At 42.2% G+C, this 15,586-nt stretch overlaps 1 protein-coding gene across 1 annotated transcript in view; it reads left to right on the top strand.

Annotated features, from left to right (window-relative positions):
- Positions 1-15,586, top strand: part of LOC309672680 (von Willebrand factor D and EGF domain-containing protein-like) — a 191,516-nt gene that overhangs the window by 50,721 nt on the left and 125,209 nt on the right. The window contains exons 3-6 of the mRNA XM_082484244.1: positions 1,064-1,292; positions 3,862-4,094; positions 12,112-12,201; positions 13,485-13,620. Of these exons, the coding sequence (XP_082340370.1) occupies positions 1,064-1,292; positions 3,862-4,094; positions 12,112-12,201; positions 13,485-13,620 (688 nt within the window). The remainder of the gene's footprint in view (positions 1-1,063; positions 1,293-3,861; positions 4,095-12,111; positions 12,202-13,484; positions 13,621-15,586) is intronic.

Raw genomic sequence — 15,586 nt, forward strand, 5'->3', positions numbered from 1 at the left:
AGCCTGGCAGGGGAACTCAGATCTGAGATGCCTGAACATCCGTCTGTAAGTTGGGAAAGGTAAATCTGGTGCGTGCCCTCCCAGCCACGACTCAAAATGCCATAGTTTAAACCATTTTAGGACCATCCTTTTCTGTTTTGGGATTTCCTATGTTCAGAGGATTCACGGATTTAGTGGAAGTTGTTAATAGATAGAAGTCTGAAGGTCAAAAAGCCCAGAAAATTCAATCAAATCATAGAATTATAGAATCAAAGAATCATCTGGGTTGGAAGGGATATTTAAGCTCATTGAGTCCAACCATTAATCTAACACTGCCAAACCACCACTAAACCACGTCCCTCAGCACCACGCTTACCCATCTCTTAAATACTTCCAGGGATGGTGAGTCCACCACTTCCCTGGGCAGCCTGTTCCAGTGCTTGACAACCTTTTCGGTGAAGAAAATTTTCCTAATAGAGTCATAGAAACTAGGTATATCAGGTATATCATGCACGTTTCATAGATATATGTTTTTCCCTTCAAGAATGAGGGAGAGGCTCAGGCCCCAAAGAAGCGTCCAGTACATGCTGGAGGGGTAAGGTAGAAGCTGTCAGGACAACGGCAGCTGAAGCTGCAGCTGTTCTGGAGCAAGGTGCTGGTGTGTGATGCTCTGAGCATAGCGGTGTCCTGCTTCGGGGTGGTTCTAACATCCTTTTGCCCCTCATACTCTATCAGCCTTTGGTTTCTTCTGCCATGGATGAAGCATGGATGGGAATAGCCAGCTGATGTGGTCCAAAGTGTGCTTCCCAGAGAAGGGATCTAGCTTGTTTACATGCTTTCACCTTTTTCATAGAAACCAACCAAAACCAGAGGAAAATACTTTGGAATCCAGTTATTGTGTCCTGTGAGAACTTTACCTGTGTAAAGCCACCTCTCTAAACTGAGCAGGACATTTTCATCCCCACCTACAGAGCTTTTTCACTGACCCGCCAAGCTCACCACACTCAAATTCTTGGGTTTTAGTGATTCTCCGCGGAGTCCTACCATATTTGCTGTAAGTGGTTTCTTTTGTGTGCCTCCCCAGATGAACAAATGCGGGACCCAAGCTCCGGTGTGGCTGTCGCTGAAGTCCGAATCCCTGCCAGTTCCCGGTGAGAGCAAGAGGCTCACGGCCTGTGCTACCTGGCAGGTCTTCTTCGGGGGCACCAAGGACTGCTGCTTGTTTCGGATACCCATCGCCGTCAGGAACTGCGGTGAATTCTTTGTGTATCTCCTGCAGCCTACTCAAGGATGCATGGGCTACTGCGCGGAAGGTGAGGATCAGTAAAGTATTTATCAATGAGATTGCATATGCCTGTCTGGCTGTGTGTTCAAAGGTCCTGCTATTGCAATGCACATCTTGGTGACCTTGCGAGCCAAGCGTCGCGCCCAGTGAGATGCAGACCGTGTAGAAAATAAATCAGCGGCGGTCCAAGGTGTTCCTGAGGAATAGCTATTATTACCAGTGCAAAATGTAATCTGGTGTGTATTACTGAAGTGTTCTTTGCTTGGTTACAGTTCAGATGTAACCTTTCCTACTGTCTTTGGCTCCACTTTGGCTTGAAGTTGCACAGCCAGCAAGCGGAGGCGTCTCGGTTTTATTGAGGCACTGTATCCAGGATACTGTATCTAAGGTCTGTTCTTATCTTCAATAATCCAGTATCCCCCCCCCCCCCCCCTCAAAGAAGATAATTCTGGAACTCTGGAAGGAAAAAAACCCAAACCGATAACATCTTTTTCATGACATTTATATAATTATTCTCGTCAGAAATAATTTTCAGCCTACTACGAGAGATCTAACCTCTGTTCGGTAGCTAGGAAACAAAGGAATAGCAGAAAGCAATTGCTCACTCAGTTAAACCTTCTGAACTTCGGAGCATGTTCAGGTGCATATAGATATAGTCAGAAAAGACTGTTCTTTCTCAAAAGGAAAAAAATACCTTTATACTTTCAACATTTTTGGACAGAGACATGACACACTGAGAAAATAGGGTTAGCACCTTTCAATCAGGAAAAATTCAAGCTTAAATAAACTTTAGAGAGAGAGAGATCTATTTTCTTATCTTTATCAATATTTTAGTGTTCCCTCGTGAAGAAGAGGGAGGAAAAAAGGCTCAAAGAAAGTGAGATTAATTCACTATTTGAAATAAAAAATATCCATTAAAATAAATGAAACTGCTCTTTAATTTCCATGATTCTTTCTCAGAAATGACTTTTTAACTGAATACAGTCATTTTCTAGTTTAAGCTTGTCGTTTTTTAAAACTATAGGTTTCCACTACCCTTGTTTGAAGAATTTTTCACCAATACCTATTGGGTGATTAGTTTTGTCCTTTCTGATGATCCATACTTCTTTAGTAATGTAAATCTGCCTGCATTTTTCATAAAATAAAGTTTTTCCCTTCCCATCTATCCCAAGCCAATGACTTTCTGCCTTTTTCTTATCACTGGTGTTGAAGCTTTCACCTCTTTCCTAGGCATTTCGGCAAGATCCAACTCTCCCAAGACTTTAACTTCTTGTCTTTAGGAGGTTTTTGCAGTATCACGTATTGGATGGAAAACACCCAAAGCTGAAGGTTTTTACCGGGGGTTGTTAACTCACCGTCTTAAATTCAGCTGTGAACATTGCACCACAGGAACCTCCGTGCAGCCCCAGAGCTGGGTCCGTCTGGCACCATCACGGCTTCTTGCTGTGGTTGATCCCTCAGCCCTATCCTCTAGAGGCTCGGGAACAGGACGCTGGTCAGCACTTCTTAGCTGCAAAAGAAAATGAATTTAAAGCTTCATAGCTTGGCAGAAAGGACACGGCTGGGAAAAGAGGCGTGCGTGCTTGCGATTCTGCTCACATCCTCCCATGAGCTGCTCACCTAACTTTGTCCTTCTGGAATAATTTCCTGCAGGAAGTCATGATGTGAGCCACAGTTTGAGGCAGCTTTCCTTAGAAACAAAAAAGGATATAAACAACTGGCCCTTGTTCGTATTTTACGTAACTTGTTTCTTTTTCATAACTCTTGTTATTTGCCCGGGACAGCTGTTAACAGATTGGTTCTTCGTTCTGCTATAGCAGCCTCATACCTTATTCTCTTGGGCTTCCATAGCATTTTCTACACTCCTCCAAAGAAGTTACTTAATTTATCCTTTCAAAGCACCAAACCAGCTTCGTGTTCCGTTTGAGTTCAGGTCTCTGGAGATGAAAGAACGTCACCCTACAGTATTATACATCTTTTTGTTTCTGCTTTCTAGGTGAGTTTAACAGGAAGAAAAGTTTTGGACTTCATGACCTGTTGAAACCTATAGAAAGCAGGCTGTATTTTCAGAACAGTGGCATTATTTTGGCAGAGGGAGACTATATTGAGCAGATTTGGCCTAGGTACATCCCAGAACAGCCTGGGAAGGATTTTCACAGCATGGCAATATGGGCTGGGTGCTCCCTGAGAGTCACTTTACCTCTGCAAAATAATTATTTCTCATATCTCTTCTGTACTTATTGCAAAACTTGGATCAAAAGGCTGTGCTTCAGGGAAATGCAAAGCTGATGGCCTTTGCCAGAGTAATTAATTTGTAGTAATCCTAGTGCTTCATTTCAATAACATTACTTTTACTGCAAAATCAAGACAAAAAACCCACAAAAAATAGGTCAAATATTACAACAGCAATGGCTAGTCAGTACACAACTAGCAATTTTTGCATTTAATATGAAATACATTCTCTTACTTACATAGTTAATAATCAAATCACAAGAATACGAAATGTAGCCTAATGTTGAAATCTTCTTGTTGAGTGAACAATTGCAGTATCAAAAGAACATTTTGCGCTACATCCTTCTTTTGTTTCCCTCTTCCAGACAAACTCACAAACCTGGCTCTGCAACCGGCGATAACTCCCGAGCTTGTGCACGGTCGTGTCCACCTGAAGTGCTCTTACCACCGCCCCTCCTCAAAGCCACCGCTGCAATACACGGTGGTCTGGTCGCGCCTGTCCACCCCTGGCAAGAAAGAGCAGATTCAGCGGGACAGCACCCTGCAGGCGTTTTCCTACATCGAGATGAACGGCATAAATCTCAGATTGGGAGACACGGTAATGCCACCCCGCCTTCAGCAAAAAAAGGTCAAACGCTCAGGGGGATCAAATTGTTTTCTTAAATCTTTGTTGTGGTTTTATTAGCGCTGCTCCTCGCTTATTATACTTATAACTGCTGCAGAAAAAAAAAAAAAAAAAAAAAAAAAAGAAGGAAATTGTTTTGCAACAGGATTATTAAACAGCATTTACCAGATTCAGGATCTGTAATATTTCTTTGAATCGCAGTGAGTTCATGGAAGCTATCCATTTTGCTATTTTCTAAAGGCAACTTGAGTCTTTGCACTTATATTACAGCTTGAATGCCACGAAGTTGGTATGAGTAGTAGGTACATGCGCCTGAGCCAATTTTCGCGTAGTACTTTTTGTCTCTTGCAGCAGTGAGAATTTGCAGCAGAGGCAGGCTCAGCTATATGCACTCAGTAATTTTTATACTCGTGGAGCAGAGACACAATAACATCTTTTCACAGAAAAGAAGGACGGTACATTTTAAAATAGAGGGAGGTTTATTTTATGGTCTTTTTCATGGTGTTCTGCCTCTCTGATTCCAAATTCTTGGTTCAATAGCATACTGAAAGATAGAGTTCATTACAAAACAATCTTTAAGAAGTATATTTGATGGCTTACATAGCAACACGGATCTAGTTTCAACAACAACAACAAAACAGAAGCCAATACAAAATGTGAAAAAAATTGACTTGTGTATGAATTCATGGGCTTTCATGGTCTAGAAACAAGACTTTTAAAGTTAAATTAGGTTCGTAACTTTTATAGGCAGAGAGCCATTAGTGATGCTGCAATGAACTGAAAGAATAAACAGGGATAATGTCCTTGTGTTAAAAGTAGGCTGGAAATAGTTGTGGCTTTTTGTTGCTCTTCTTTGAGATGTTTAAGATATTTAAGAAATGTGAATAAGCTTTTTCCAGTTCTTGAAAGGATGAGTCATTTGTAACAGTAGCACGATCTAGATGGTTATTTCTCATTTCTCCTTGTAATTTTGCTTCCTGAGTTCAGAATCGGACTGATGCTGCCCTCGCTTGTATTATAACAAGGTGGACAATTCTGCCAGTTTAAGACAAGGTTTTGTTCCGAGGAGATATTTTCATCAAAATAATTTCACTTGCAATCACTTCAAATCTAGTTTTAGCAATCCCGAGGGATTCAGAGAAAATATAGTTCTGTTAACTAGTAGCATCACCAAATCTTTATAAGACCATTTTTATTATATTAAGTTCTCAGTAAGCCCTTCTTTGTCCTCTGCTGAAACTACATGTTTAATTTAGTGGGTTTAGTGAGGCTAAAATGTTCTCTTCCTTGCTAGATTTCTTTAAAGGTCTTCATGGCCTATTTGACTAATTATAATTATCCATAAATCATCACTGGCGAAAACTAAGCAATGAAGCCTCAGCTGTAACTGGGAATTGGGTTTTACATAATGAAGATTAAAAAAAGCATTTCACCGTGTTTGCCATCCATCCCACTCTGGGTGTCGAAGAAGAGTCACAAAGGGGCAGACTCGCCTTTCACCCCAGTGGTATAAACCTGAAGCAGCTTAGTACGCCTTGGTAGGGCCGCCGCAAAGGAAAGGTGGTGCCACTAAAGGCAGAGTCAGACCTCGGGGACCAAACTCCACCGCGCGGAGGCAGTTTGTCACCTTCTACTGGCCCATAAAAGATGCAGGTGGAAAGTTTTTTTTCTCAGGCAGCTTTAAAGGAAAGCCAGATCCTCGCTGATGACAGCCATATTAGAGAGGAGACAACGAATCAGGGGCACTTTGCTGTTCTCTTTCCCCTTCTCTGCGCACAGCCCAGTGGTAGTGTCCCCACAGCTGCGCACTGCCAGGGTGCGTGGCGGCTGTTCAGAGCAGATTTTGTCCCCCAGGGATGCAGAATTTACAACACTTTGAAAACTCATTGCTTTTGTTTAACCTACTCTTCGTCTACACGCACTTAGCCTGAATTTGGCCTCAACGCTTTTACAGCCTGAAATCAGCATCTTCTCTATTCATTCCTTGATAAAAAACTACAGCCCAGCAAAAATATATTTTTTTTTAATCACGTCTTAGGTGATTGATATCCATGCTATTTTTTATCTGTCAGAAAGTCTCCAGGTAATAGGTTAGTCACATAATAGAATATCTATTGATATATTTTAATACGCAGTCAAACCTGAGAGAAGAGTTGAGATTTACCGGCCAACATTTCTGAACTTGTATTGACTAAACAGCCAGTTATTTTTTAATAGCCATCATGTCTGCTGTTCTCCCTCATCTTTGGGCTCCAGTTTTGTTATCTCGGACAGTAATGTTGGCAGCATAATGTTTGCAAAACTATTGCAGCCTTAAATAAATCTATAACATGCCGCTATTTCTATATATACGCTGAAAGAAGCCTACTCCATCTTATATGAAAATTCTGGCATTCCTAAGCCTTATTTATGCGGTAGTGACAGAGGTCATTTCATTCCTCGAGGCACAGCCATCTATAAATTATAGCAGCACACTGTGAGTAATGAGTTATGCTAAGAAAGAAAGGTGTTTAGAAGAAAACCGTGCAGATTTTGCTCAGCACAGCAATCCAAAAGTTCATACGGCGAGGAGCAATTGTCACCGTACATAAACTATGATGCGCATTGTAAAATACGAAAGTTTAAGTAAAACCAGGCTTTCCGAGCTCTGTGCTAGAAGTACCTGTTTCGCGTGGCACTCCGCAACAGCAGAAGAATATGCCCCAGCCAAAAAGACTGCAAATTAGTGCCTCAGTATAGAAAATAACTAATTTTCACTCACAAGAGAAGAGGAATGAACTTTCCCCCTGCTTAAATACTTATTCCATCCCAACCACTGGACTTGACAAAATCAATAACAGAATAGGAAAACCTGCCTATTTGTAGGTCACACCTGAGTTTACAGTTTCTTTCTCAACCTTCAGGTAGAAAATTAGCAGCATCCCTGCAGCAACAGAGCTCTGTGCGGACTTGCACAGAGATTTTAAAGCAGAAAGGGTCAGAGAAATGATGAGCAAAACTCTGCAGCTGATAAGACACCTCGCCACTACCCTGAGAAAACGTCTTCCCTTAGTAGATGAATGACCTACAGTCAGCCTCCACATACTGTTTGCCCATTTGGCGACTGGAAGGAGCTGCCTTCTGCATATATAGCGAGTAGCAGAGCGACTGGAGCTGGACTTCCCGCAGCGTCAGGTCACGCTGCTGCACCGCTCCCTCCCTTCTGCAGCCAACAGCCCATCGCGGGGAGCGATTTGTGTTCAAAAGCTTTGAGGTCTAGTTTGTTAATTAACTCAAAGTCAGATTCTCCCTGCTTCCCCCTTCCCACTAACCCTTCCGGAAAGCCTTTCCAGAGGCTTTGTTCCTGCCCCTCTCTGCAAATACCTACAGCCAGATCATTTCCTCGAGCTAATGAGAACTATTTTTTTTTTCCTCTGCCTTCCCTAGAAATGCCATCCTCCAGCTCTGCTCGTCCTTTGCTCTTTTCATCAAGGCTGTAAGCCACAGCTCCATCCCTCCCTCCCAAACTCCCCAGCTCCCAGCAGAGCGACTCCTCGAGGCTTTTCTAACCCCAGCCCATTAGCGTTTAATAGAGCAGGCAACAGCAGCTCGGAGGCTTTGATAGCCATCGTGAGACACCCTTTTCCCTGGCATGATCGATTCCCTGCCCAGCCCTTCACCTGCAAGCCACGAGAGTGGCTGAGTCACTCTTCCCCTTGCAGCCCCAGCCTGCCTTTTGACATGGGCGATGTAGCTAGGAGGCTAGATCCAATCCTGGAGTTAATAGACTTAATCACCCACAGCTTAGGCACCTGCACCTTACGAGCAGCACTTCCCTGCCCAGTGAATGGGAAGAAGGGGGTATTCCTAAACGGTACCTGATGCTGAGAAGCGAGCTTCCCACAGGTGGCCAACCTAAATTACAGACCGGAGCAGCATCCCTGAATTCCCACACCTCTCAGGAGATTGGATGTCTGGGTCAGGAAAGTGCCTCCATCTACTTTTTAATCCAAGTCCTACTCAGCTGTACCTGGCTGTATGGAATCTTTGAGAGATCACTACCAATAAAAGTAAATATTTCAACTTTAAACCATCACTGTTGTCACTGCGGGGCCTCGTGCACTACAATACAGCTCAAGTGCTTGCTGGAGAGATGGGAAAAGGGTAGCTGAATGCCCTGCCCTTCCCAAGGGAGCATCCCGCCCCAGGGCATAAGCTGCAGTAGGAGAGGAAGCAGGGACTGCAGCCAGGGACCGGCACGTGCATTTGCGTATTTCCTCTGGTGACTGTTTAGCTAAAACAGAGCCGCGGTCCTGATGGGCAGACCCAAATCCAGTACTCCCATCTGCCAGCTCTCCCTCTGTTGAGGACAAGTGTCGTTGCCCCTGGGATGCTATAGAGACGGGTGAGGGCACCATTTCTGCAAGGGCTTTGAGAAGCACGCGGCTGAGATTGGCCTTTCTGAGAGCTCCCGAAATTACCTGCCAAACCTAGGAGCCTTCACAGGTACCTGACTGAAGAGTAGGGATGGATTTTGATCACAAAACAAGTACTTCCTGTTTTGACTTCGGGAACCCAACCCTTTATCTGAGCACAGCTGAGAGAGGCTGATGAAACTGGAGGCATGGCCATGCTGGAAGCGCTGGGAAGCATCCCCCTCCGTGCCTCCAGCCCTGCGCACGCCGCCTTTGAAGATGGCAACAAATGTGAATGTGACTTTCTTTGAGCTTTTCTGTCTCTGCCCTCGGCCCCACGTATCTCACTACATGCTCAAGCTGCCACAGATGATCCCTGCCCCACATTCTTATGTAATTCTAATGTAATTAGGGGCACAGAAAAGGGTGAAACTGGAGCTGGTTTTATGTTTGAAAGGAGTATAAACAACTGATTTGGGGGAGATTTGGATTCTGAGAGCTCTGGAAAAAAACCCAAGTTTTGATATGCAAGTTGCTTAGAGGGAAATTTGCCAGGAATGGTGACAGGTCCTGGGATTAAAATACTCTCCCAATTGTTTCCCAGAGCTACCCGACCCCCACCAAATTAATGACCACGTTCTGCTTTTAACTAAATACTCTGCTCACAGGGTTCACAGCAAAGTGGGAAAGAATCTGACTGATTCCACTTAAGGGTGGAAATCTGCTCCAACACACACGAAAGGAGAAACTTTTTAGCTACCAGGGCCTTTTTCTATCAGGATTTTGTGCCTAAAAGTAGTTTTCCGCCCTGTGGGGAGATCTGCTGGTGTATGGGGGAAAGGGAGCAGCCCATGCCCAGAAGCAATCTGGTCATCCTGTCGGAGGGCACCCTTTTATTTCTGTTTCTTTAAAAGGGATGATGAAAAATTATAATTTGATTTTTAACAGATCCGATGGGTTTGTAGAAAAATACTGCCTAACCTGTCACGGCCATCAGCATACTGCTGTCAGTGACGCTTTTATCTCTTTGCTTTAAAAAGGCTGCATCCTGAGATGGGGGGTGTGGGGAGAAGAGGAGAAAGGAAAAGTTGATTACTGAACTGGAGAGAAAGAGCTAGTATTTAGCTGAAGGCAAAAAAAAAACCTCCTCGGAGTGACTATCATAATAATTATGTGACAAACTGTCAACCTGTAGCTCAGTAGCCGATGAACATATCTGCTGGCTGTGAAGTGAAGTGTGCACCTAACAAGGTAAAGGCACTACAAGGGGAGGAATGATATAAAAGACAGAAATAAAATGCAACTCATGACGGCTGTCCGTACATTTCGAATTTGCAAAGTTTGTGCTTATCTCCAGAAGTGCTGAAGATAAGATAGAACTGGAACGGACAGATAGTCTAAGAATATCTCAGTGTATCATTATAGAGTAATTTTTGATTTTAGCGTTCAGTGCTTTATCAATAAAATATACCGCTAAAATATATATGTGAGAAAATACAATGCTTGCAGGGAATGAGGCTGGGTCCTGACATTCCCCAGGATGTCACTTTGGGGAAGATCACTGGGAGATGCTCTGTCAGTGCCGGGCATCCTCGTGTGCAACCGCCGTCTCTCATTGCAGTCCCCTCCTTGGCAGGAACACTCCACGAGGTGTGCTCAGAGGGATGTCTCCCTGCGAATATTTTTGGTAAAAACCATCCAAGCCAAAAGTGCAAACAGCCCGGAAGGTGCAAATATAGTACCTGCGACGCAGGTGCATTGGATTTGCTCAAGGAGCTCTGCAAGGGGATTCTTGGTTTGGGGTTTTTTTTTACACTAGGGGGAATATACGTTACCTGAACTCTTTCTGTTGTCACCGCCTTGTCAGATCCTGACTCTGCAGACTGTCCCGGTGGCAGCTGTAGAAGAAGCGGCTGTAGAAGAAGATCAATGCTCGCCTTCTGCCTTCCCACCTAGCAGAAGAACTTTTTTTGAAAACTTTGGAAGCTGCACACGAGCCTTTAGGGAATGCTTGGAGAGAATAAATATCTAATGATAACAGGGGCTTATTACCTGGAGGAGACAATGACTTCTCCTTTGGAGACAAACTGGCTAACTATGAAGTATCTGAGGAGTTTTAACTGCAGAGTAAATCTGTGAAACCTGTGTCATTTTTTTTTTCCCCGGTACACCCAGTACAACCTCAAGGCTTCCATCTAGTTAACAGAACAAATAACACCACTTTCACTGGGTGGGAAACTTTATGAAGGTAAAAATGTCCCAAAAGGCACATAAACCTGGGACTGAGCTGGACTGGAAATGATCCACCTGAAGAGCACAGAAAACACTCAATTTTTCCCATAGCCGTACAAATGATGCTGTATTGCCGGTGCAGCATTTTCGGTGTGCTCAAATGAGTTAGGAAAGAGGATTCTTCAGTTTGGAGGAAACTCATGACTTGATGGTAATGAAGAGAGACCTCTAGTGTGGTAAAAGAAATATTCCAGAGTGCTATCCAACTCATGCCCATATGACCATACGAATCTGGGAATATCTTGGTTTTGAGCCTGTTCCGTTGTCACAGGTCATGAGAGTCGTGATGGAGCCAGCAGGTGAGAGGTATCGAGAGCAGCATGGCTGGTGAGTGGTGCTGGCAATTCCATCCAAAGGAGTTTATCACAATGGAAAATTCCTCCTCATGGGTTACTTGAGGCTTAAAAAAGGCAGTAGCTATAAATATGCCATCTGACTATTTGGAATTGATTTAGTATGTCACAATCTGTTACTCCATTTCCGAAAAGAGGCCAAAAACAAAAATTCAGAAGTACGGTTTCAGAGCCTATTGTCGTTTGCTTTAAGGAAAATTTCTGTAGTTTAATCTTATGATCCTAGAAATGATGTTAGCAGTTTGGGTTTTCTAAAACCAATGAAACATTAAGATGGCAGATGGCGTGCGGGCTCAGAATAGATAAAGGTTACGTGAGTGTGCTAGGAATAAAACATAAATGGCCTGGTACGTTGCGTTTGGTGGCAGGGTTTTTTTGTTTGGGAGGAATTTTTATTTTTTACAATATAAACCCTGTAGGCACATCTGCATCATCTTTTATAATGCAATAAGGAATAAAAAGAGCTTCTTATATTGCTGACACAGTTTCCAAGACCGGATGACTGTCAAACTAATTAAAATGAAAAAAAAAAACTGCTTACAAACACAGTACAGAGAGAGGATATTTGATCCAGTGGACAGACTGAAGTCTGGGATCCCAAGGGCTAATGTCCTAATCCTGACAGTAACGTCTACGAACAATGTAATTCTCCCTAATTAAAATGAGTTAATATCACTAACCAAGTTGTTTGAAAAACTGCAGAAGAAAACACACTGTAAGCATTCAATGTTGTTAGTTGCTGAGACAGAAGCCATGTCTCTTTGCTTATTAAATGCATCAAAACTTCTTCCAAATCTCAAGATTTATGCAAATACATTTTTAAAACCGAAACCCCCAAATTAGTTTCAACGGTAGAAAAAAAGGCTTAGCAACTCTGATCAAGAGGAAGATGCACAATTATATGAATTTTCTTCAAGAAAAGCTATAGCATATGCTGTTTATTTATTACAGGTCTTTTGCACTGTCACCGCTTTTACGAGGGATGCTCCTGAGCAGCAGTCGTTGCCTGAAGAGAGCAAAGGTTTCTATGCCGGGATTAAGGTAATGCCGATGGCCCTGATTTACAGACTTGGCATATCCCTAGGGAATATTTATACATTATCTGACATGCTCTGAAAAACAAGTCACGGAAACACAAGCCTCGATCGTCATAACCAGTGCTGCTTTTATGTTCACTTTGGGAAAATGTCTTAATAAATTATACGGCTTTCAGTCTGCTTGTAAAACATCCTAAAGCGCCCATCAGCACCCTGTGCAGGTGTTGACACTAATGCACCATAAAGAATGCGCAAAACTACATCTTCTGGTAAATACACCCCAAACCACTCGGGTGGTTATGTATAACGGGAAGACACACCGACAAGGCTGCAGAATTTCATCGTACTTAAACCAGGAGAAAACAAGGAGAAAAACTAGCTTTTATCCATCACCTTCTTATGGTCAGGCACTGCAAAAAAACAAATTGATGAAAATAAAATCACACTGAGTGCAAAAACCAGGTCTAATCCCACTCAAGGATTAGACTGATGGTCTGGCAGTCCAGGAGAATTTGAGATCTCAGTATCTAAACTTCATGCCTCCATGAATGGTGTTTCAAAAATCTGGTAACGCATTCTGTGTGACATTTGAAGAACAGCTTTGTTTTTTTTTTTTCTGGAAACGTCAGAATTTCCCAGGCAACGGAAATTCCCATTTCTGACTAGCCCTGAGCGCTCTTTCTGCTCTTGCCCCAGGAGAACAGACAGACAGAAATGGCACAGCCCACTCTCTCCCTGGCTAAGGAGCCACCAAAGCTGTAATATATTATGTACGGAAAAATCCTTCTTCCTGCCATAGCAGGGAAGAGGAATTGGGCAAAAACTGCACTCACTTTGTACCTGGGGCAGAGGACAAGCACAGAGTCCCTGACCATGAGGTAATGCCATACTTCAGGCCACGAATATTGCTGGTATTTCTCCTAGTGCAGGGGAAGAGGAGCCCCTTTTAACCACAGATGTTAAAAATTAATAAATTCTACGGTATCGCCCTATTTTCAGGCTTAATAAAAACCTGTTTCGAGATTAGGAGATGAGAAGCAATTAGACACTATATCTGACATCTGCAAACATTTTCTTAATTGCCAAGAATGTTAAAGTATTTTAACAACAATTTCACCTTATAAAGTTGAAGATCATTACTACAAAGATTATTATAATTATGAGGATTATTATGAAGATTATTATTTTATAAGCAATTATATCTTTTCATAATCGATTAAACCCCCTCAAAATTATAAATATCAGCATTGCCTAATTAATCTATCAAAATTATCTTCTTATTTCCAGTTTTTACCAGAATCATTACAAATTGCAGAGGATGGCAAAGAGCATGTTTTGACCATTCTGAGCACTGTACCCATTGCCTGTCCTGGGCACGATGATTCCTGTAAAATTACTTTACAGCTAAGTACTGAGGATTTGGGTAAGAGTTTTACATATCGGCTTTGAATCGATGTGATTATTTTTTTCCTGTATTTATGTTATGAGAATTTCCAACAGAAATTATAAGACTAAAATAACAACAAAGGGCAGAAGCCATAAAATCAACACACTAGGCCATATATTTGTTTACAATATAAAATAGATGATAATATCACTCAGGCTTTTGAGAAAAAATGAAAAAAATTCTGAGTAGCAATAACCTGAATGGTGATCCTTCGAGATTTACAGATGAAATAACTATGAACAGAACTTATTTTAAATTCCAGGAGTATAAAATTCCATTTAAGTTTTTGCAGCGGCAATGGTCTTAGGTAGAATAATTTCATTAATTATCAATAAGAAGCTCACCTCCGGATTTATTATTCAGTAAATGTGTACTGAAGTCTTTTTTCTTTCTTTTGCTGGCTTACAGGTTTTTTCTGACTTAATATAAAGGAAAAAATCATTCTTATGCATATATATTATTCTCTTTCTAAAGGGTTTTTTTTTTTTTTTACTTGAAAACATTGACAAGGTCACTTAGAAAATTCGTGCCCTTTTAATCAGTAAATGCTTTCCTCAGGTTAATCTGGTGGAATATCATGCCTAACCAAGGGGGGGAATACGTATATTTACTTTCCATTTGCACTAAATAAAACATCCAACCCTTTTTCTAACAAGGCATTTATTTCTCTTCCATAGGTGACTCAATGAGAAAAATGATTAGCCATAGGATTACAGCCACAGTTTCTCTACCCACAAAAAGATAGCTCAAAGAGAAAAAATGTCAAAACCCAGATAGTTCCTGCTATTTGTCCCTTTCTAAATCCCTTTCCTTTCTCTCCCCATCATCAGCCAAGTGCTTAGACAGAAGGAAAAAATCATTCGAATGGTATCATAACACAATGATCTTAAACTGAACGGCACCTTATGTTTCCAGCAGCTGTGTTGGCTCTTGTACATGGAGTACTTTGCATTTCTCCATTGCTCAGTGCTGCTCTGTTCTACATATTGGTCTTGGCTTAGAGTCTCTGCCGGTCCATCAGGCAAACATCCGCTGAGCTCATGGGAGTAGATTTCCTTAGATATTGAGGTAGCTAAGAATGCAGGCTGGTGCGTGGTGGGATGTCCCACAGCCTCCAAGCAGCTGAGACACCTCCCGTTTATGAGGATCGAATGAGAAATAGTCACATAAGCTATCAAGGTAAATTTTTTAACTCCCAATTTCTTAGGCATTGATAAAGCCTTTCAACATCTCAGGGAGAATGAAAACATGGTCCAGGAGCTCTCAAGTGGCGGGGGCTGAGTTTGATAGATAGGTCTGAGGCTGACCCCTTCCCAGGGTCTTCTCCAGTCCCAAAATGTGCATTTGACTGGAAGAAAGAGAGGAGGCAAGATTTGCAGAAGCAGCTTTATTTTCAAGCTGTCAATGGGCTTGACGCGTTGGTGCCAAGAGGTCCCAGGATGGAGGAACAACTCAACCAACTGGCTAATCTTTGAAGGAACTTGTCACCGAAGTGGAAAATTTCCGTTAGTTTTAATCAACTCATTTCTGCGGCTTAAACTAATAACCAGCTCTAGCCCTTGATTGCTCCATCCTGAGGCTATTTCCTTGCATGATACTTGGGCCGTTTATGATCAATTGAGATGTCTGTATATACTTAAGGTTGAAAACCTGCTGCTGTGTGTTTGCATAACTGCATGTCTGTTTTGTGTCTTTGTTGTCTGTAGGGTCCGTTAGTCTATCCGAAGGAACACTGTGGGCTTCTGAAAAACCTAATGTCGGCCACAGTGCTCTACACTGAAAATAAAAACAACTTTAGCTGAGATTCGTTTATACTGAATAAATTAACTGACAAGCTCCTTGTCTTACTGAATCAATATAACAACACTGTTGTGCTAATTATGTAGGGAATAAGTGATAAGAAAGCTAATTACAAGCACAGAAATATCTCTCTCAGTTCAGA

The sequence above is a fragment of the Vanellus vanellus genome (assembly GCF_965231255.1).
Source record: "Vanellus vanellus genome assembly, chromosome: 5".
Lineage (NCBI taxonomy): Eukaryota > Metazoa > Chordata > Aves > Charadriiformes > Charadriidae > Vanellus > Vanellus vanellus.